General features: G+C 26.5%; 1 protein-coding gene and 1 long non-coding RNA gene across 13 annotated transcripts in view; one reads left to right on the plus strand and one right to left on the minus strand.

The window, feature by feature from the left end:
- Window positions 1–25,164, plus strand: part of LOC127067615 (octopamine receptor beta-3R-like) — a 128,968-nt gene that overhangs the window by 78,663 nt on the left and 25,141 nt on the right. The window contains exons 1-4 of one of the 12 annotated variants that reach the window (XR_007782675.1): window positions 5,627–6,189; window positions 15,707–16,530; window positions 19,769–20,069; window positions 23,428–23,532. The exons of 4 other annotated variants lie outside the window; for them this stretch is intronic. Coding sequence is in view for 7 of the 8 variants with exons in the window: in XM_051002765.1 (XP_050858722.1) it covers window positions 15,871–16,530; window positions 19,769–20,069 (961 nt within the window). In the remaining variant the exon portion in view is untranslated. Of the gene's footprint in view, window positions 1–5,626; window positions 6,190–15,176; window positions 16,531–19,768; window positions 20,070–23,427; window positions 23,533–25,164 lie in introns of those variants that run through there. 7 more of the 12 variants (XM_051002765.1, XM_051002764.1, XM_051002769.1 and 4 more) reach the window with 7 other exon arrangements.
- The window catches only part of LOC127067626 (uncharacterized), a 101,256-nt gene that overhangs the window by 41,253 nt on the left and 34,839 nt on the right, over window positions 1–25,164 (minus strand). The window lies entirely within an intron of this gene.

Raw genomic sequence — 25,164 nt, forward strand, 5'->3', positions numbered from 1 at the left:
CACTATCTCACGATGATCTTATTTACTTTTATAAACGAATTTGAACGCATGATAATAATCTAAATTTTCTTTGTCCTGTAATTCTCTGTAATTCTCTTTGTTTAAATTTTCTTGAGTCTTTATTTGTCCTTTTGTCCTTTTCTTCAATTTCTACAGATTTATTCGTCTTTATTGTTGTGAAAAATATTTTGTATTGGTCAGTGTATGAAGCAAGTCATATTTTTAAATGATACGATCAAATGTCGTCGATTTTATCGATTTTCTAAACGAATGTTTCAAATTAAAATTACGGTATTTCCAGATGGAAAATATTTATTGCAGTTATTTCGTAGCGAACAATGTTGTCAAGATACGGAAGTCAGAATAATTTTTTTGTTTCAACGAAATCGATATTTTAAGTCGAATAAATATTGTAGAGGATATCAATACCAATCCAACAAGCATCTACAGTGTACCTTTTCATCGACATTTCATTGAATTACGGTGCATTGAAGTTTAACAAGCTGTGTAATCGCAATAATACGATCAATTTTCTCAACCAAATGAATCTAATAACCGATGAATTCATAAATCAATTTTTTTCTTGTTCTTTTATTTATTTCTTGATTTTTGTTCATTCGTTTTTGAATTTATAATCATTTGAAACACAGTATCCTTCAGTCAATCATTAAGAATATTATTGCGATTAATATGTAAGGTATTTTATTATTTTTATGCGTATGTTTCTATCCTTTTTTTTATTTCTATGTTCTCGATTTTTATTTGTTCTTGTCGTAAAAAATTTTTTATGAGTCAGTATACTATATATTATACATATCTCTCTTTCTATATATATATATATATATACACACACATATAGAAGTTAGGGCAATAACTTTGATCAGCTTGAGTATCTCCGTTCTATTTAGAGATACGGAGAAACTTTGTTTACAAAAGTCGTATGATACGAGGGAAGCTATAATACAGCAGTAATAATTTTTTTGTAGGTTGACTAAGTGTTAGTCAACTAAGTTTTTTTTTTTAAACAGAATTATATCTACTTGAATTCATTGATCGATGAAGTTTCTTATTCCGTATAAAAAAATTGTTAAACCATGTTTGTTTAAAAATTATTAGTTTAGAAGATATTTCACAGTTAAGTTTATATTACGAAAGGAAAGTCTCTCGAGTTTTTGATCCTTCGATATTTTACATTGGCAACTATTAATAGATCTTATATCCCATATATTAAATAAAAAAGGGAAAATTTACAATACAAAAAATATATAATTACAATAAAAATATAAATAAGTTCATTATAGCTATGTCCTTATTAAGAAAAGAACAAATTCAATTTAAAAAATTATTAACAAAATCGATTTTATTATACCGATATTATTGCAATAGTTAAATAAATAAAGCATAAATTATGCTTGAAAACGGTATTTGTTTCAAGTTTCTACGATTTTTCGTTCCGGAGATATCGTCTTCGAAAGATTTCCATTCATAATTTGTATACTACAGCTGTTCGTAGTAATAGTAGTAGTAGTAATAGTAAGGTTGCGTAAATTCTTAGAATTTATATAGGTCAGTGTGTCACCAAACTAAATTGAATGAAATTATGTAGGTCAGTGGGTCAACGTAAATGTCTTACATTTTATAGGAATATTTCTGGAATCGAAAGTCGTAGAGAATTGAATCGAATATCATTTTAAAGGGTAAAATTTTCTATATTTTTCTAGCTTATTGTTAATAATTAATTAACAATTTGTTATAAACAATTTTTATAAAAAAATTCTTAAGAATTAAATTTATCATATATTGCCAAAAAAAAAAAGAAACTTCAGATTGTTACTCTGATTTATGAAATTATTTAAGTTAATAAATAATTGGTAAACAAATTACTTTTTTACTAAAGTAACAATTTTTTTTTTTACGTTATTAATAATCATGTCTTCTTTTATATGGGAATATTTTCGGAACTAAGAATCGTAAAGACTTGAATCAAATATCATTTTAAAGGGCAGAATTTGATCTATTTTTTCAACGTATTGTTAATAATTAATTATCAATTTATTATAAACAATTTTTTAAACAAATTCTTACGAACTGAAATTTATTATATTTTACCGAAGAACTATTCAAATTGCAACTGGTATATAAATTATTAAATAATTGATAAGCCAGCAAGATATATAAAATTATATAAATTATTAAATAATTAATAAGAGAGCACTTACTTATATTTACTACTTATTTACTATTTATTTACTATTACCCTTACTATACATCTATTTTAATCGTCCCGTCACAGTTTCTTGACAATATTTAAATGAATATTTAGATGAAAATATCTGCAAAAGTAATAATTTTTTGACATGCGAAGCTTAATACTTTTCTCTACAGAATATCGAGCTGCATCGACCGATGTAATCAAAAACATGTAAGAATCCACTAAAAAAAAAACAAAAAAAAAAGAAGAAAAAGAAGAAGCAGTTGAACTTCATCTTTTATTCCTCCTCCTATAAAAAAAGAATGATTACTGTCGTATTACGATTCCCTTCGTACGAAACGACTGTTGTGAGTAAAGTTTCTCCATATCTCAAAAAAGAAGAGAAATATTCAAGGTGATCAAAGTTATCGTCTCAGCCTATATACATATATTGTTAATAACATATAGGAAGTAAATACATACATATACTATAGACATTATTTATACAAATGAGATATATATGAAACAAAATTAACAAATATAACAACGCCATTAAAATTGTGTTATATACATATACAATTTTATATATTTAATATAATCATTTAGAAAAAAATCGTAGAAAAGGATCAGAGAAAAAAGAAAAAAAAAAAAACGGAAAGAAAATTCGATAAAAATACTATACGCATTTATTTGCGATAACATATCTTAGGAAATATTTATGGTAAAAGCAAAAGAGTGAGAAAAAAAGAGAAAATTTTTTCGTTGCGTGCAATCGCGGAAAAGGGCACTACAGTGACGCATGAATGAACAATTTGTAGAGATAAAAAGTAGAATCGTTCTGAGAGTCGGGCGACATCGAATGGGTTGTTCGTGAACTTGAAGGTCGCTCGTTATTGTGCACCGTACCGAATCGATCGGTCGAATGGCGGCCGACGCGGCGCGTCGAGTCGACTACTACTCTCTTTAATCGTTCGATGCGCTTCGAAAATCCTTTCTGACGAAATCCTTGTCCTATCCCCTCTCTTTTTGCTCTATTTTAAATCTCGAAGTATCTCACTAAATCAATCGAAATGAAGGACATATGTTATTATATAACTAAATGATTCAAAATCAAGAAAATTGCAATAAAATATATCAATCTTTACATATATACATATATATATATATATAATTATATCTTTATGAATATCTAATATATATTTATGTAATATAAAAATTTAATGGAAAAAGGAGGAAAATAAAGATTATATATTTATATATAAATAATTATCTTACATCTCGATAAATATTAATACAATAGATAAAAATTCAAGATAGAATAAAACAAAGAAGAAAAGGAAAGAATAATAATAAAGAATCATAGTTAAGCATTTACGTCTTATTATCGTAATAATAATAATTATTATTATTTAAAATAATCATTAACAAATGATGAAGAAACTCCACGGAAATATATCTATCAAGCAGATAACAAATTATAATATAGTATCCCTTTTCCTTCTGTTCTCGAATTCATCGAATAATGTAGATACCATGTGGGAGATAATTCATTTCTGTACAATTACTATTAAAAAACAAAAAAAGAAAAGAAAGAAAGAAAGAAAGAAAGAAAGAAAGAAAGGACAAGGTACTCATTAGAGAATACTTCGTTATAGATTGTGTGTGTGTGTGTGTGTGTGTGTGTATAATGAGCAACAATTAACTAACGAATAACGAATGAATTTAATATGCGTGTGAATTTAATAATCGAGCTATATCTCGATTTGTGGGATTCTACAAAAACCTTATATATCGTGAAAATTAGGAAACGACGTGATCGTACAATTTTCAAGATCACACTTCTTTTTTTATATCGTCGTAAATTGAATATTACGCTTCGAGATATCGAGATAAGAAATGATTAGAAAGAGTTATGAGAATCGTACCTTGAAAAGAAATAATGATGGCGATATTGCACGTTGAATTCACGATGTATTTGTGCATGCACGTTATGCGCATCGTATTATATAATAATCAAATCTATCTCACATCGTTCGAATATTTTCCATAATGACGATTTTTCTCTTTTGTCTTTATCTCTCTCTTTGTCTCTCTTTCTTATTCTCTTTCTCTCTTCTCTTCTCTCTCATTCTCTTTTTTATTTCTAAGTCATTGGAAACGAAAATTATTCATCGTCATTCTCTCGCTCAACGAAATTTTTCGTTTCACCTTGAATCGTTCTTGAAAACGATAATATTAAAATTTTCTCTTTTCATCAATTGCATATCACTGTTGCATAGGTTTATACATTATGAGGAATGATATCATTATTCAGGAAAGAAGTAAGTGCGTATCTCTCATCCTGGTATAAATATATCTTATCCTGTTGAAATTTCCGAACATGAGTTATATGATTAGATAATCATAACTTTGTTATACCCTAACTCGTAATTTTTCGTATTAATTAGGAAAAATGTTCAGCTTCATTTTATCCTTGAATATATCAAATACGATTTTCTTTTTACCTTTTCTTTTTTCTATTTAATTTCGTCTTTATATATATATATATATATATATATATATATATATATATATATAAATAATAAAACAATTTTTTTTATGTCCATATATTAGATACAAAAATAAAATGTCGATAAGTCATATCATCAATCTTCTTTCTTTTTTGTTTCTTATAAATTGCAACTAAACTTTATTTTCGAGTAGACTTTATTTTCTTACTTCTTTCGTTCCTTTTTTTCTTCTTTTTTCTTTTTTTTCTTTTTTTTTCAGAAACTTCTTGCAGCTAAACTCTGACGTCTCTTCAATTTTATACGATTTTTTCTTATTTTTTGTATCCGTTCCAATTTCTTGTTTCTTCAATAAAAAGAAATTAATCTAATTAATTAAATTAATCGTGTATTCTCAAAATATCAAATCAAACTCGATAGAAAATAAATTGTATTATCTATCTATTTATTTTTTATTTATTTATTCATTTTGCCAAGGACTTGAAACTAAACTCTGCCGTTTCGTTTATTTATCTATTTATTTACTTTTTTTTTCAGGGAGTTGCAGCTAAATTCTGTCGTCTCTTCTATTTCGTACGATTCGTTTTTTATTCTTTTTTTAAACAAAAAGTGCAGTTTAAAAAACTTAATTTTATACTCTCGAAATATCAAATTCTACTCGATATATAACAATATATACTATCTTACATTCGTTTATTTAATTATTTACTTTTCTCCTATCCTTTTCAAAAACTTAGAATTAATTTCTATCCATGATTCGAATTTACAGGAATTTTCGTTTAGAAAAATCAAATTCATACATTTACAAAATGTCTAGTCAGATTCGACGTGAGATAATCGTTCTTTTATTTTCTCATTTATGGTAATTCATCGATTCTACTTAATTGAATAATAAAAATAAACAAATCAAGAAGGAAATAAGTGGACGGAAACAAAAGAAATAATGGCACGAAAGGAAGAAAAGAAAAAAATGAAAGAAAGGAATAAGAAAAGAAGTGGAAAAAACGGAAAAGGAAACATTTTGTGTGAGAAAGAAAGAGAGAGAAAAAGAAAGAGAGAGAGAGACGAAGAGAGATAGAGTGTGTGTGTGTGTGTGTCTGTAAGAAAGAGAGACGAAGAGAGATAGAAAGAGTGTGTGTGTGTGTGTGTGTGTGTAAGAAAGAGAGAGAAAGACAGAGAGAGAGAGAGAGGGTAACGTGGCGCCGTAACACGTCGCGACGCTCAGTCTACCGGCGTCGTCCGTAAACGTAGCATACAATCTGTCACGCGACGATACGAGTTTCGTTTCGTTTTCTTTGTTGAAGAAGAAAGAAAAGAAGAAGAATTATAAAAATTACTACTTTCGGTTAATTAACGGCAGAGTTTGTAATAATTTTCTTTTTCTTTTTTTCCATCTTTCGAATCTCCAATGTGAATCAATCATTCAATTCGATCAACGAATCATTTTTTTATTTATCCGGGAATTACAATACTTTGAAAGAAGTTCAGAAGGTATATATATATGTATACATATATATATATATATATATATATATATATATATAGATATATATATATACATAGATATGTGTGAATATGTGTATAAAATTATTAAAATAATCGAAGATATAAACATCTAAACAGGTGTATATAAACAAATGTATATGTATATGTACAGGTATATATATATATGTGTGTGTGTATATATATGTATGTGTTTGTTATTTATACATTTTTGTTATATTTATAGATTTCGAAATTTTTTATTTAAACATGATTATTCAAAGTAATTCTTCAAAACAGCTTTTCAACGAGAGTAGTGTTATAAATAATTCTTGAAAGTTCAAGTGTCCAAATATAATGTTTATAGTGTTAAATAATTAACTGGTACGTGATAAATTTAAAGTAAATGGAAGCGCACGTGCGTTCGTCATAAACATCCGTGAGTTAAATTAAGTACGTATGATGTACAATATGTACACATACAATTGTATATAAACAGAAAATATATATATATATATGTATGTGAATATATATATATATATATATATATATATATATCACATACGTATGTATACGTGAAAAATTATTTGAATGAAACGAATTGAAAGAAAATCGTGGAAATCTCTTAATTTTTATTTTTTGTTTTTTTTCTGTTTTCTTCTTTCGATACATTTATCATGAATCGGATTAATCAGATCAGTTATTTTTTTATTTATCCTAATTATTTTTTATTCCCACTTTCTGGATCCATCGAAATTAATTGGTAGGGAGCAGGACTCAATTTACGTGATTTAAGATACCGCGAGAATTTATCTTCGCTCTTCGTTCTTGTAAATGAAATTTTCTTTTTTTTTTTATTTCATCCAACTACTTGAATAAATCACAAAATTCAAATCGAGACACCTTTTGATTGCATTTGCGAATCAAATTAGGCTGGAAAGTACTTACGATGATTTGAAAAGAGATAAAATACTAAATATGAAGGAAGTCATTGATTAGTATTAAAAATAAATGTTTACATAATAGAATGAACATTAATATTCTTTTTTATTAGAAAGAGAGAAAGAGTATACTGGAATTATTAAATAAATTATATGTATATCTTTATATAATATATTATAATTTATTTAATGACTTTGATATACTAATTAAACAAAAAAGAAAATTTGATACCTACTCTATAAAACATTTATTTTTTAATTATATAATCTAATCAATTATTAAAGAAATTATACATATATATATATATATATATATATATATATCATATATTTATATATTATATATCAAGTTAATCACATAAATTTATATATATATATATATATATATATATATGTATGTATGTATGTATAATTTATTTACTTACTTCTACGTATTAATTGACTAAAAACAATAAAAATATTTTAAATACTTTTTGATATGCGTAGTTTCACTTTTTTTCGTTTTTTTTTTTTGAAAATATCACGTAGTAAAACAACACGTAAAAAATATTGTCATCTTTAAAAATAAACGTAGGATAGCTCGCCAAGAAGTTTTGTACGGATTTTCGAGTACGTACGATGCCAAGTTTTCCTTCGGTACTACATATATCATTATAAGTGTAATAAATTGTAGAAAAGCTCGTTAAGTTAGTTCGTATATAAATATAAGAGTGAACGACAGGATAATCCCACGCTGTCTACTTTTCTTCCAAAAAACGACAAGGTAATAGCTACCTTGGATTTAAAAGATTAACGACGATCGATATCGGACGTTCACGATGTCTCTAACTATTTCGAAGAATCTCTTCTTGAGTCGTTCTACTGTAAGTTAACAGTTTGATTCACGATTTGTTATTTTATTCTTTAAAAATTTAGAAAAGAAGAATATCATGCCTATTAGAAATTGTTTTGACGTTTTCTTTTCTCCCCCTTTTTTCTTTTTTTTTTTTCTTTTTATTTGATAAAAATATTACATGTTGAATAAAATTTAATAAAAACATTTGACATTATAAAAACATTAATACGTCCTAATTTTTTTTTTCACAATCGCATGCATTTAAAAAATAAAAAAAATGTAATATACTAATTATCATGTGTATTTAATAGAAAGCATAATTGTCATGATTATTTTTATGAAATCGTATGAGATTAATTTTGCAATTATTGCGTTAACAAGTTGCAATTCTCCAATTATTTTTGATTCGACAAAAAATATACATACAGTATACTAGAATGTTTCATAAATATGAAAATGAAAATTATTATAAGAATATTTTTCATACAATTTTATAGAAACATCAATACTATATTTCAAGATCACATGCATTAAAAAAAAAAAAGAAAGTATGGAGAATATCTAATATACTAGCTGTGAAGAATGAATATTTTAAAAAGAAGAAAAGAAAACTTAAAAAAGAAGTAAACATCATGAGCATAATTTTTTATTATAAAACTTTATACGTATCTTATGTTTAATAATCAATAACTTTAGAATCACATGTATCTAAAAAAAGAAAGAAAAAAGAAAAAAAAAAAAAAGAACAGAACAATTCTAGTAAAAAATTTGAAAATCTTTTCTATTTATGCAAATAAAAAATAAAAAATGTAGTCAAATTTGAAAATTCTAAACATTTGTGTTTTCCTTCTCTTTTTCTTTTCTTTTTATTATCATAATTCGTGTAATCACGATTGATTTATATCAGATTATATATTTTGATGTATTGTTTCGTTCATTAGAATCACTCTAATATGAATATTACACTATGTAAATCCCGCCCTCTTGAACTTGATAAACGTATATCGTGCATATACCGCTACCATCGTCGTATTATTCCATCGTTGCAAAGGTGAAACTATTCCGTCGTCGAGGTCGAGGCGAGCGTTGTTAAGATCGACATTTTGTAGGAAAAGAAAATAATAATTCTTTATGATGTCGTAGATTCGTATAAAATTGATTTTAGTCAAATTAAAATAGAAGAATTTACATCATTGTTTCTAAGAATCTAATATCAAGTTTTCAATTAAATAAATAAGTAATATATATATATATATATCTTATTCGTTTATTTATTTAATTAAATTATATATATATAAATTTTATTTATTAATAATATATCTTAGTTATTTGTTTATGTCAATAAGTAACTAAATACATTTAAAAAAGTATATGAATACGAAATATTTGTATTTCTATTTGTAATATTAATAATTCAGATATATTGGTTATTTATTTTTGTTCATTCTTAGCTATTTATTTGCTACTAGTATTTGTTTTTCTATTTATTACATTTACCATTATTTACTGTTACGATTATTTCCTTTATGTATACATACTACTATTTACTATACTATTTATTTATTCAAAAATATACGTCACCGATAGAATCATCGATCGCAGATAAAATTAATTCATTACATTATGTAGTATTTCAAATATTTAAATAAGTTTGTGAAAAAAAAAGGTAAAGTTTAGTGTTGAAATCTGTTTTTTTTTCTTTCCTTTTTTTCCGTTTCCAATTTCTTTTTTTTTTTTTTCTCTTTTAGTAATTTATGATTCTTGTCAGATCTGTCAAAAATTTGAATATTATCTCGACACGAGAAGGGGATAGAAAGTAGACTAAGGTTTATCTAAGCTTTTATTCCGTGAGACGTTTGAAAGTCACGCGACGTGCTCGACACCGTGTGTCTTCTATTGGTTCTAACGCTTTACACTGTCGCTTCTCTCGATTCGCGATACGACCTTTTATCGAACAGATCGTTCCACTGTTGAACTAAGGGAAACGTGTACGTTACGCGAACGTGAATTAAAAACAAACTCTTTCTCACTCTTTGCTGGTGATAATATTAAACAGATTATATAGATTATATAGATTTTATATACATATACGTACATTTATTATATATATATATATATTTTTATATAATCTTTCATTTAAAAGCCATTATTTTAATATTCATTGTAATATTAAAATTTCTATGTTTAAATACATCAGTGACCTTCTGAAACGTATAAAAAGGATTTTTAAAAGCGTGATTAATTTTTTTATACTCTACTATTTCTTGTTTTTATATATCTATTTATACTTATATATATATATATGCAGAAAAATAATTAATAATTAATATTAATAAATTTATTTTTTAGATTTATATATATATGTACATATATAAAGTATTTTGTTAACAAAAAATTTATGTTTAAATTATTCACTTAATATAGATATATTAATTATTGATGGAGTGTAAAAAAATCGATCATTTATTAGACGTCTTATTTTATATATTCAATTGATCAATAATGCATTTATTACTTCTTATTTGGAATTCTTATGAAGAAAAAATTATTAATCAATTCAATACTATATACTATTTTTGCTAATTTAGTTATTATCGTTATTTTATTATTTATGTTTAAAATATTAACAATTTTTATGTAACTTATTAACCATATACCTTATTAATCAATCATATATATTAAAATTTATAAAAAAATATATATATCTATTATACAGAATATTTTTAAATATATTACACACTACGTGTAAATTTGTGAAATATCAAAAATTAAATAAATCTAAATATATTTGAATACTTCTTTCATTTACGAGTTAATAAATTTTTCGTATATATTCTATCAAAAAAATAAAATAAAATAAAAAAAATAAAATAAAATGAAATGCATAAGTACACATATATTTTACGTATTACGCAAACGTATTACAGAAACGTATCATATATTACACGTTGCATATTTTTCATATTTTTAGAAATTTATACACAGATGTGAAAAATACCTATTAAGTATAAACCTATATTTAGTTATATAGGTCGATAGAAGCGTGGGATTAATGAATAAAGAAAAAAAAAAGGAAGATGAAGAAGAAGAAGAAGTGTAAACGGTCCTCGATCGATGATCCGCTCGACGATGCGTTTATTAACCATTAAAGTCGAACTCTATTATGTTGTAATACAAAGCTCGTGTTAACGAGCTGCGGTGAAACGCAAAAGGAAACATTTGTTTAACGGTTAGCGGTTAATGTTCGACGGGAATAAATAAAAGTGAAAAAAAGAGAGGAGTTTTATCGGCTAGAAGTTAAAGAATAAAAATATCATCATTTTTTTTGTTTTTTCTTTTTTTCTTCTTCTTCTTCTTTTTCCGATTGGAAATAAATATGTAAAATGGTTTATCGCGTGAAACTTTAATAACAAAGTATATTTTCATTAAATATGTAACGTGGATGTGTGTTAAAATAATCGTTTATGGATTAGAAAGAAATATTACAATTTTATATATTTTTCTCTTCTTTTCTTTTTTTTTCCTTTTTTCTTCTTTCTTTCTTTCTTTCTTTCTTTTTTTTTTTTTTTTAGATCGAGAAAAGACATTTTGAATAATTTGGTAGAAATTAATGTATTCTATGAAATATGTGAAGAAATAACAAAAATTCTAGACAGAAAGAAAGAAAAATAGTGAAATTAGGAGGACAGAAAAATAATAAATAGATAGATGGATCTAATCTATTGTACTATGTTTAAACGGTGAGAGAAAGCAGGATATGCAAACGCCCATTGCATTAAGAATTAGAAAAAAAGTAATAAAATGAAGAATGAAAAAATAAAAGAAAAAAGATATATATATATATATGATTTATTAATAATTAATTTTTTCATATTTATCTTTATTATCTTCTTTTTTTACATAATTTTTAATACAATATCATCTTTCCTTTTTTTTATTTCTCTATCTGATGATTTCATTTATTGAATTCTCTTTTAATCAAAAAAATCTCTTTTTTTTTAATCACAAAAATTGTTCATCTTCTCTTTTGTGTAATTTTTAATCAAATGATATCGTTTATCTTAATCATCCTTTTTATCTGTAATTTGTTCATTAATCATTCTCATTTTAATATTTAATTATAAATAATGCAAAAAATATTTTCATTTATATATCTCATTCAGATCTTTTTTTATCTATTATTTTTTAATTCAATGATTACATTTGTCTTCTTTATCTTTCTCTTTTCCATAATTTGTAATTATAAACAAATAATTTTGATTAAACAATTTCTACAGAAATAATTTTTATATAATTTATTATTTAATTATAAGTTATAATTTAATCTTATACACATATATATATAAGTATACATACGCATACATACACATAAAGAAACAGAAATAGAGAGAGAGAGAGAGACAGAGAGAGATATTAAGAAAACTCATGAAAGTTTCACTTTAACACGGATCGTTAATATCAAGGGCAAGTTTGTAGGAGCAAACAGGAGGCCTCGTTACTTGGAAGGGTAACTTGTGGAGGGCCCTATGATAGCACTTAACTTATCGATTGTATCGAATCAAGTCGAGTAACTCGATTGCACTGGTCGAAGTCATTAATCACGTCCACCCTCCATCTCTTTCTCTCTCACTCTCACTCTCACTCTCATTCTTACTCTCTCACTCACCCTTATTCTCTGTCTATCTATCTATACGTATTCTCCATCTTGCCTGAGTTTGTCGGCGACAAACGATTTGCGATTAGTCAAAAGTTACTATACGACTTAACGTCTTTCGTTCTGGCTCCGACATTGAAAGTCTCGAAAAGTTGGCGAACGTCCACAGGATTTATTAATAATAATCTCACTTCTCGACGAAAGTGTAACTCGATCATTACGAATCGACGTAAATGGCGCCCATTCGTCGTCTATTCGATCATTTTTATTCTTTTTTTTTTTTCTTTCCTTCCTTCTTTTCCTCCCACTTTTTTTCTTTTTTTTTTTATCTTATATTTTGCAAGGTCTTCTTCCTTTTTGCAAAAACCTTGACATTTTTCTTTATAATTTATCAGAAAAAATATAAGATAATATGCGTGCGAATATTATGTGTAAAAATAAACACGAGAAACAAACGATTAATTTGTTTAGAAAAATTAATCAAGAAAAACGACAGAATCTAATCGTTAAATATTATAGTTTTAATAGACAGTTTATATTAAGTGCGATACATTCTTACGAGTATATAAAGAAACATGTATCTGGTGTCGAGTATAATAATAGATAATTATAGACTACAGGTAATGTGAGAACAATGCTTTTAAACAATTTCCAATAATTTCCAACAATTTGTCCCTTATAGAAACGAACTTTATATATATATATATTTTTTACAAAACAAATTTTTATAAACATAACTTTTGATACAGACGAATGTTTGATTTATATTTTCTATAATATTCATAATAACAAAAATAAATAAACATATATATTTCTTTTTTTTTTTGGACTGTCTACATTATTTAATGCATTCAGCATTGAAAACTTAAAATTAAAAATTTTTTTATGTATCATATAAAATAATATCTAGATTTTATCGCATTAATAATGTGTTAACTCTCTTAAAAAATCGATAAGAATAATCTACAATCAAATACGAGTACTGAGATTATTGATAGTGCATGTACGTACAAGCAAAAAAATTTGTCTTTCTTTTTCTGCTATATTTTTCTTGTCAATATCAAATCCATATATTGTTTTATTACAAATATTACTGCTACTAAGGAAGCCATAAAAGGATAAGACAAGAAGTGTAACATTTTTTTTTTAATAATCATTGATCGAAACAATGAGAGAAAATATAGGTTTATCAATCTTATCGATTACTTCGAAACACGTTCAGATAAACGATGATTTCGTGATAATAAATATTCTATAGATAAAATTTATTTCTTAATGAAGACAGTTTATACATTATATATATATATATATCCATATATGTATTCATGTAATATCGGATGGATTAATGTTGAGATTTTCAATACTTTATATCTATCTATAATATTATAATACTAATATAAATATCAGATATATTACAAATATATTATATTATATTATAATATATATATATATATATATATATATATATATATATATATGATCAATATAATATCAAATTTTCAGCAAAATATATTAAATCGCTTTTTATTTAGATATAATATACTAAAAATTAATTTAATTGCCTTATTACCTAATTCTATTGTTACAAATAATCTAAAAAATAATCAAATATGATTCTCCATTATTTTTTTCTTTGAATTCTCGGCAATAATACACACATATTCCTATGTATATTTTTTTACAAATTTAATACAATGATTTCGAAAATGATATACATAAAAAAAGAAAAACAATTAATTTTTAAACTCCTATTACGATTTATTTTCTTAAACATTAATAAATCTTTGTATGCAATTTATTAAGAAATTTCTTCTTTCAAAAAGGAAAAAAAGAAAAAGAAAATAAAAATCACTTAAGTAAAAATAATAACCCCCGAAAAATTTATCGCATTTTTTGTTTCTTTTTTTTAATCATTTAAACTGACAAATCGGCAAATTTCTAATGCCAACTTATTTAACTCGGAAAAAAATATAAGGAATGGTGAAACTCCTCCAGTTTAGCAGGTTTTACGGTTGAACAATTTTTCAGAACACCGTAGGAAATCGCCGGGAAAATATTTACAGTCGCGTTATTCGAATTTATAAAACACATCGTCCTGCGGCGTCGCCTTCACGACGAAATTGCTTTCGAAAGCTTCCATCCCCTTCTCCAAACCCGACCTTAACGCTTCCCATCTCCCACTCTCACCCAACCACCCACTTTCATCCTACACACACTTTACTCAATTTTCTCATCTTCATCCTCTCTTCCTCTATCTTTATCACTATCACTATATCTCTATCTCTATTTCTATCTCTATCTCTATCTCTATTTCTTTCTTTTATCTGTCTGTCCGTCTGTTTCTCTCTCTTTTCTTCTTTTCTATCTTCTTTATATATATATATATATATATATATATATATATATATATATATATATACACATCGCTCTCTCTCTCTCTCTTCTTTTTGCTATCTCTGTCTATCTCTATCTATCTGTTTCTCTCTCAGCATCTCCTATCTCTATTTTCTTCTTTTTTGCTATTTCTATCTATCTGTCTCTCTCTCTCTCTCTCTCTCTCTCTCTCTTCTTCTCTTCTCCTCCTCTCTCTCTTTCATTCTCATTATCTATCTCTGTCTCTTTCTTTGTCTACTGTTTTATATATATATACATATATACACACACACATTATATATACCTTTTTCATCGATATCACACCCTCGATACTCATCAACCTCTCTCACTTTCTCTCATCTTTTTGTCGTAACACTATCGAAACACATGCATACCTCCTATCTAACGATCCTTGTTATATCTACCAGCTTTCTCGCATCTAATGTCACACGCTTTTCAGCGATCGTTTTCGAACGTGCCTTTCGAAAATATATATAACGTTTAACGATCATACTTTTGTGCTTTTTGGTGGAACATATTGAAAACGATCTCTTTAAACTATCTCGTTGAAAAGTAATTTGTTGTTGTTACTTTCGTTTCTTCTTTTTTGTTTTTTATTTTTCTTCTTCTTCTTCTTCTTCTTCTTTTCAAATTATTGATAATAATTATACAGAACCGTCCGATATAAATGATTATTAGTAGTTTTAATGTGAAATTTGAAAGGTGTGCATCATCGTTTCCGTTGAAAGATAATGTAACGATCGAAAAGATATCGATCACTGTTTGAACGTTGAGAAATATGTACGTATATAAGAGTCCAAAGTTGTCAATAGATGGAAAAGTACGAACGATTGAAAATATGACGTCAAAAGGTGAATATTGGAGGAATGGAAGTCAGTGAATCACCGGACGAAGAGGACGTCGAGGGATCCATTGAAAATAATACGAAAGCGATTTCAAGGTCAGATTTTTTCGAGGTCATCGATTCGACGATCAGAAATGTCCTTTTCGAGGATGTCACCGGTTCGAAGGAAAAAGAAACGGAGGTGGAAGAGAACGACGACAGAAATATATTTCTGATGACCTTGAAGGGTATCGTTATCATTGGAATCATTCTGACAGCACTTATTGGCAATGCCGTTGTTGTCGCTAGCGTTCGAAGGCATAGAAAATTACGTGTACCGACCAATCGATATGTTGTCAGCCTTGCAGCAGCTGATTTCTTAGTGGCTGTGTGTGCTATGAGTTTCAATGCGTCGGTCGAACTATCTGGACATTGGATTTTTGGTAGGACAATGTGCGACGTTTGGAACTCAATGGACGTTTACTTTTCAACAGCATCGATACTACATCTTTGTTGTATCAGTGTCGATAGATATTATGCTATAGTTAGACCGCTCGAGTATCCTGCTATTATGAGAAGAATCACTGTCACGTGTATGTTAGCTAGTGCATGGACCTTACCTGCTCTTATCAGCTTCATACCTATATTTATGGGATGGTATACTACCGATGAACATCTTCAATTTCTTCAAGAGAATCCTCAGGTTAGGGCAAATTCTTTTTTCTTTCTATCTTTCTTTTTTCTTTCTTTTTCATTTCCTTTTTCTTTTTTTTTTCTCTTTTTCATTAATATTTCTATCGACGACTCGTTTGAAACAGAGAGAAATAAACGGTAAGATCGATTAGTTTCTTTGATTCGACGAGAAAAGTAATGTTTCATTTCTTTTATTTGTACTTTTATTTATTTATTTATCTATTTCCTTTTTTTCTTCGATAGATCGTCACAACTTGAAAAAATTTGCTTCTCTCATTTTTCTTCTTTTCTTTTTTAAATTTTCTCACGATCCATTCTGTCGAATTTATGAGTTGAGATAGAAGACGATGGGATGACGTATACTAGACTCAACTTTATGATCATCGAAGGTCGGCCATTTTTTGTTTGCCATTTTACGAGAGTTCACTTCCGACTTTCGATCATCTCGCAAAACGTTAAGACGTTTGCAGAGGAAATTAAGGTTCGAGAAGGAGAAAGAGATCGAGAGGGATCGACAGAAAAAGACAGAAAAAGAGAGAGAAAGAGAGAAAGACATAGAGATGAACACAGATAAAACCTTTTCTATCTTGAGAAAGCTCCAACTAAGCTTCGCGGCTACACCCACTGTCGGATTTAGATTTCGAGGAGCCCAATACTTTACAAATCTGTTTCAAGATGGCTACGTTAAAATAAATCAACTATTCACAATATATATATTTTTTTTATTATATTCTATTTTTTTTATATATAATAATATTGTATTTTCTATACTCAATTTTTTTTCTCTTGTTCGACTGATTCTTCACATGCAAAATGACGAAATGACGGATACGCTTTTCAAATTCGATTGTATAAAAAACAAATACAAAAGAAAAGTAATATATATTTTATATTAAATATAATATTATATATTAGATAGTATTCAATTAAAAATTTCTTATGTATAATATGAATGGATATCATTGTGTTTGATAGGCCCTGTCTTATCGGATTCGAAGAGACCTTTATGCTAGTGCATAAATCCGACACTGACTATCTCCATCACTCCTTTATCTCTTTTCGATTCTTTCAAGTCTTGCTAAATTTATCATCGAGTTCTACATTATTATATTTTTACGGTACGATAGATTTCATTTACACAGGCGATTTGCATTTTTATTTGGAGAAGATGGATAAGAAAAGGATAAAAATATCTGTTCTATTTTATTCCATATTTTTTTTTTTTATATAGTATTTTTGATTATCAAATTCTCTCTGTCTCTCTCTCTCTCTCTCTCTCTCTTTGTTTATTTTTTTTTCGCCAATGTCGTTATCACGAACAAGATGTACATCATGAAGGAAAAAAAAAAGTTTTCCATATCTCCTGCTTTTAATAATCTCAATTCATCAATTCAGTATTTTCTATGTCTTTTTCTTATCAATATTATAATAAGAACAAAATTTAAGCCCTTTGTAGGTAATATCTTTATCCTTCTTATCCTAATATCTTTGACTATGTTATAAAGAATTCAATAATTCATCTTTCTTTCTCTTATTTCCTTATGCCTTACATTTCATTCTCATATCTTATTTTCTATCAATAATATATTATGTATAAAATGTGAGATAAGTAGTAAATATCTGTTCTATCTTATGATAATATTTTTGATTATGATTTATAAAAAAAGAAAATAGAAACAGTATTCTTTCTTTCGTAAATATCATGGAATATATGTATATAACAAAAAAACAGAAATAAATGTAGAGAATTTCATCGACAATATTTCCAATATTTATTTTAGTCTTTTCTTTAGTATAATATTTATTATTGTCATTTATAAAATTCAATAGTTTCTTTCTATTTTTTTATCAAAATCATTCTATGCAAAAAAAAAAGAAGAAAAAGAGAAAGAAAATACATGAACTCCGTGAAAAAGATCCTTCGTATTTTTCTTTTCAATAATATTTGTGATTTATAAAATTCAATTAACATCTCTCTCTTTTTCTCTCCCCTCAATTACATACTACATTTCATTCTATTTCGTAGAAAAGAACAAAAAAAAAAAAGGAATAAAAACTCGTAAGGATTTTCTTATTCTTTTGAAAAAGTTCAAAAGTGATTACCTACGTCGATAAATTTTTTCTTTTTTTCTTTTCCATCATGGTGTACTACATAATTCGCATTTTAACGAGCGATTTCATTAGTCCAACTCTTGAAACGTTGTTGTAGCCTTGACTTAAGTGAGAATTTCGAAGTATGTATATAGCGAAGAGACGTTCCCTATGTAATTTGGACTTTCCCTTTAAATACGTCTCCTTCCTTGGCCTCACTTTTCAACGGTGATCATTAACGTCTCTCCTTCATTCTTCTCGTTCTTTTCTTTCTTCAGAATGAGAATTCTCTCTCTCTCTCTCTTTCTCTCTCTCTCTCTCTCTCTCTCTCTCTCTCTCTGTCTCTTTTACTCTATATATCTCTCTCTCTGTCTTTCTATCTCTCTCTTTTTCTATCTCTATCTCCGGCGATCTTTTCAAACGATAAGACTTATCCGGAGAAAATGTGATCCAGTAGTCGATCTTCTCGTTTTCTCGATTAGGTTGGTTTATGAAAAGACTTTTGAAAAAGATCGATCTCCGAAGTCGTTGGAATTTTTCGAACTCGACATGATTCTCATTGATTGTTATTGAAAGTTAATATTTTTTAAATTAATATATCAGATTCGTTGATTGTTATATTAGAATTTTATAATATATATATTTTTTTTTAATTATTATACATTGAAGCATGTTGAGTATGTTGGTGAAAATAAATATTGCTTTTTCTTTTTTTTTTTTTTCTAAAATATATCAAGTATTCAAGTATATTAAATCGTATTAAATGAAATGATATTATTGATAGCTTTTTAAATTAATTATTAAATTTTTTAAAATTATCTATCGAAAACATCGTCTTCTATGTTTATGTTCTAATCGAACATAAAGTATTTTCAAATACAATATAAAGCTTATCATATTATATAATATCAAAAAAAAAAAATTATTGCATAAAATTTCGATGAGAATCTCCAATATTAAAAAAAAGAAACTTGATTTCAAACATATATGATTTCGAATATCGGATATCGGTCATGTTTAAGAGTCACGTTCGATCAATCAAAAAAATACAAAAAAAACAAAAACAAAATAAATAAAAAGAAAAAAGAAAGAAAGAAAGAAAAAAGAACAAAGAAAACCATGATGAAACGAAATCGAAAAGTGACTGTGATCGTCAGGTATGCAAGTTCATGGTGAATCGGCCGTACGCTTTAATAAGTTCCTCGATCTCCTTCTGGATCCCTGGTTTCGTGATGATCGTGATGTATTTCAAGATTTACAAGGAGGCAGTGAGGCAAAGAGAAGCACTCAGTCGAGCATCGAGTAATACGATTTTAAACAGTATACATTTACATCGTATGTCAACATCGAGACATCATTCAAGAGCATCTCATCAGCTTTTGCTACCACCAAGCAATGGCGTGGAATTTGGAAGAGCACCGTCTTACGCATCTGCTGCCGAATTAAACCTTGAGAATGGTGAGTTAACATTTTCATGGGCTGTCATCGTTGAAAAGGAATGAAATTTATCTTTCCTTTTTTGGGAATGAATTTTATTTGTTTTATTATTGAAGAAAATCGTTTAATTATACGCAAAGTAATTTTAATATCGAAGGGTTTTTAAATTTATATACAGGGAGTGGGATCCGTGGAGAGGGTGGGGGGAGAGGAGAGTACGAGATATTTAAAATGACAATTTTTTAAATTGTTTAATTCTATGTAGAATATTATTTATAAGTTATGTTTAATACGTGAATGAATTAGAATATATTAATATCGGGACTAATATTATTATTAATATTAGTACTGTATATGCTTTATTAATTTAAGTAATATATTTTATACTAATTGATAAATTAATCATTAAAAAAAGGGTATACATATATATTATGTTTATTATCATAATTAAATATAATTTAAAAGTAAACGATTAAATAATTAATAAGATAAGAAATACAATAACTTTGATCATCTTGAATATATCCGTTCTTTTTGATGATATGACAAAATTTTGTTTGCGAAAGTTATATATGACGAAGAAAATCATAATATAATAGTAATACTTTTTTTATATTATATGATTTTTTTAATAGAATCGTATATTTTCAATTGCATTGATCGATGCAGCTCAATATTCTCTATAGAAAAGCATTAAACCGTGTGTATCGAAAAATTATTAGTTTAAGAGATATTTCACAATTATATTTTTATTACGAAAGCAAATTCAATTTTATAAATTGACGACTATTAAATAAACAAAATAAAATTTACATAATTATAAAAAAAAATTTTAATGATTTCATCGTAACTGTCTTTATTACGAAAAAAAAAAAAAACAGAAAAAAATCGAATTTAATAATTATTAACAAAAACAATTTTATTATAACAATATTATTGCAATAGTTAAATAAATAAAGAATAAATTAAGCTTGAAAACGGTATTTGTTTCAATTCTCTACGATTTTTCGTTTCGGAGATATCGCCTCTGAAAGATTTTCATTCATAATTCTATAGTACAGCTGTTCGTAGTAATAGTATAGTAGTAGTAGCCTCTCCAGCTGGACCGCGTAAATTCTTGGAATTTATATAGGTTAGTGTGTCACTGAGTAATTATGAATGAAATTATATAAATCAGTGGGTCATCGTAAACACTTCCCATTTACATAGGAATATCTCAGGAACTAATAGTCGTAGCGATTTGAATCAAACACCATTTTAAAGGGCAGAATTTGATTTATTTTTTCAACGTATTGTTAATAATAAATTCATAATTTGTTATAAACAATTTTTATAAACAAAATCTTACGAACTTGATTCATTGTATTTTGCCAAAAACAAAAATTCAGATTACGATTCTGATCTATAAATTTACATAAATTAATCAATAATTAATAAACAAATAACTTTTCTTTTCAAAAAACGATTATTCTCTATAATAATCATTTCTTTCATTTATCTATGAATATCTTTGGAATTAAAAGTCCGAGAGAATTGAATTGAATATCATTTCAAAGGATAGAATCTTTTTTATTTTTTAAACATATTGTTAATAATTAATTAACAATTTGTTATAAACAATTTTTATAAAAAAATTCTTATGAACTGAATTTATTTTATTTTGCGAAAGAACTATTCAGATTGCGACTGATTTATAAAATTACATAAATTATTAAATAATTAATAAGCGAACGTTTACTCTACACATACTTGCATTTGTTCTACGCAATTCTAAAGTAAAAAAATCATAACTCTTACTATATTTTAATCGGCTTGTCATAGTTTCTTGACAATATTTAAATGAAAATATTTGCAAGACTAATAATTTTTTAACATACAAAGCTTAATGTTTTTCTTTAAAGAATGTCGAGCTGCATCGACCATGTAACCAATGTAATCAAATACACATGAATCTATCAAAAAAAAAAAAAAGAATACAATTGAATTCTATGTCTTCTATGCGTCCACCAAAAGCATTATTATTATCATATCGCAATCCCCTTCGTATCGTACAACTTTTGTGAACAAAGTTTCTCCATATCTTTAAAAAGAAGACGGAGATATTCAGAATGATCAAAGTTACTATCTCACCCTATATATATATTAATAAATTAATATTCTATGAAAAGTTGTTGTACAAGAAAGTGTAAAAAATAATTCCAAACGTTACACTTCTTTCTACATATATATATATATATATATATATATATATATATATATATATATATATATATAAAAAGAATTCGTAATCTTCTTTAATTTTTCAATGATCCGTTATCATTCAAATTTGTATACACAAACAAATATTATCGGGAATATCATTATTGAAATGAAAAAATTCTTTATTCGATAAGATTTATCAATATACAACTTTGTTATAAAAGAATTTTTTTCCATTGAACTTTATCAATTCAAAGTTTTTTAAAGTATATGTAAATAAGTACACGTTTCTGTAAGATTTCTTTTGGAATATTCAAAAGTTCCGTTTTCGTGGTGAGCTACTAAATTTTCTTTATGAATTATTGCGTAAACGAAAAGCGAACGTTCGCTGTAATATATACTCGTGACATGAAATATTAAGTCACTGTGAGATAAGCTTGAGATACGCTTAGATCGTACCTTCTTCTCACAGAAAACTTTATGACTTTCTATCGTGATTCCACGTTTAAATGGTGAAGTTTAACGAAGGATAATTAAAAGACGTGGCTTAAATCGAGACTGAGTAAACGATCTTCTCTCTCTCTCTCTCTCTCTCTCTCTCTCTCTCTCTCTCTTTCTCTCTCTTTCCTCTCTTTTTTTCACTTTTCTCTCTCTCTCTCTCTCTCTCTCTCTCTCTCTTTTATAACCAGTAATTTCATTCTAACTGTAACTAAATAGTCGCATAACTAAATCGTACAAAATAGCGTTAAATAGATTCGAATTTATTTATAATTATAATTACATTTATAGAAATAATTAATATATAATATAATATTAAATTATATTATATAATAATTATTATACAGAATGATATAATTATATTACATTATATAATACTTTATATAATAAATACATATACTATTATATTATATATTAAATAATAATAATAATAATAATAATAATAATAATATCGATATATTATAATATTATTTAATTTATTTGTATTATATTAATTATGATACTACATTATAACCCTAATTATATTTTTTTTTAATTAATATATATACATATATATATATATATATATATATATATATAATAAATTTACGATTAAATCAATATTAAAAAGAATAAGCAAAACAAATGTCGTTACGAGTGAGCTGAGAATTTATGATTGTTTTGAGAATACAGCCGTTTCAAGGTTCTTGTGTAAGAAGAGAAGGTCGCGACTCAGGGTTGTGTCTTACTTTATCATATACAATCGGATAGTCTTTGAACAGCTGCCCAAGGGAGAGGACGTATAACCGTGAGTTCTTCAAAGTTATTCATTACATTATTCCCAAGTCGATTATTTTAATATATATAATATCTATGCGAAAGTATAATAATTAACAAATCGATATTATTTTAAAGGAAATTATATCGCGTAATATATACTTATTTCATCGGCGTTACAACAAAAGAAAAATCTTTTATTATTATTAACTTTTCACGCGCTTCGTATAACGTAATTTTATTTATTTATTCATTGAAATTAATCTTTAGCTGACTGTGACGTCACCGTCGACGTGATACTTAATTTAATTAATTAATCATCATCAATGGATACGTAAATAAATGTAGAAATAACAATGATTAATTATTATAGTGAAGAAAAATATCAAACGAATTAAATTTTTCTGATATTTATTAAGAAATTATTCGAACAATATTTTACACATACACACACATACAAATATACATACATATCTAATTTTCGTATAAAATCTTATTAAACAAATTTCTTTTCAACTATATATATATATACATATACGCACGTATAAATGATCACATGATAATTATGATATTCAAGAAATGAATAATATAAGCAAACAAATGAAATTTATGAAAAATAATAATTACGAAGAATGATATCTACACAATAAGTTATCGGAACTGTTTTCCTATATCGTAAACAATATTCTTACAATGTAAACAATGTTGTCTGATTTCAAGGGTGTTTGAGTATACGCATCTATTAACATACAGATATTACGTAGTTGTCCTTTGAATGGTATCACATTATCATTGACCTACAATAACATTAGCGATAATCAGAGGAGACGCAATGAGCATGTGACTGCTGATCATCGATTCACATCAGAGAGTTTTCGAGGACACAAGTAACAAAGTCTCGTCATTGTCGTCATTATCGTCATCATCGTCGTCGTCATCGTCGTCGTCGTCGTCGTCGTCGTCGTCGTCGTCGTCGTCGTCGTCGTTGATAACATTGATAACGACAAACAAAATGGTGATCATTACACCGAGAATTAATGATCCCGTTAGCATAGTACGTGCGTTTAACAGTTAGTGAATAGTTCGGTAAAAGCGTTTGTTCTCATCCACGTTGTATTTAATAGGAGAACACCCACGAGTTCTCTAAAACTATCTTTAAACCTTCGCTTTACTACTTTCGTGTTTCCATTTTTGTTTGAAAATGTTTCGACAATATGTATTTTCGATAATATGTGTATCTACGATTCTTTCTTTCTCTTTGTTTTTCTTTTCTTTTTTTCTTCTTCTTTTTCTTTTTCTTTTTCTTCACTTTTCCAACGAAACTGTGTCTTGTTATCTTTGTAGTTCTTTATCTCTTTTCATATATATTTGTTATTTATTCAACAATTTGTATTCTTTATCTTATTTTAGATGTATTTTATTTTTTCTACGATGGAATTGTATCTCATCTTTTTAGTCTTTCTTTTTTTATAATATATGTTATATTGTTATATTTGTTTCTATGTGTTTGTTATTTTGCTTATTTATTTTTTATTTACTTGTTTATTAATTTGCTTTTATATTTCTCTTGTATTTTTTGCGCATATATGCATATATATATGTGTGTGTTGCTCTGCTTACTTATTCTATTATTTATTCTTTTTTCTTATGTATTATATTTATT

This window comes from Vespula vulgaris, chromosome 11 (assembly GCF_905475345.1).
Source record: "Vespula vulgaris chromosome 11, iyVesVulg1.1, whole genome shotgun sequence".
Lineage (NCBI taxonomy): Eukaryota > Metazoa > Arthropoda > Insecta > Hymenoptera > Vespidae > Vespula > Vespula vulgaris.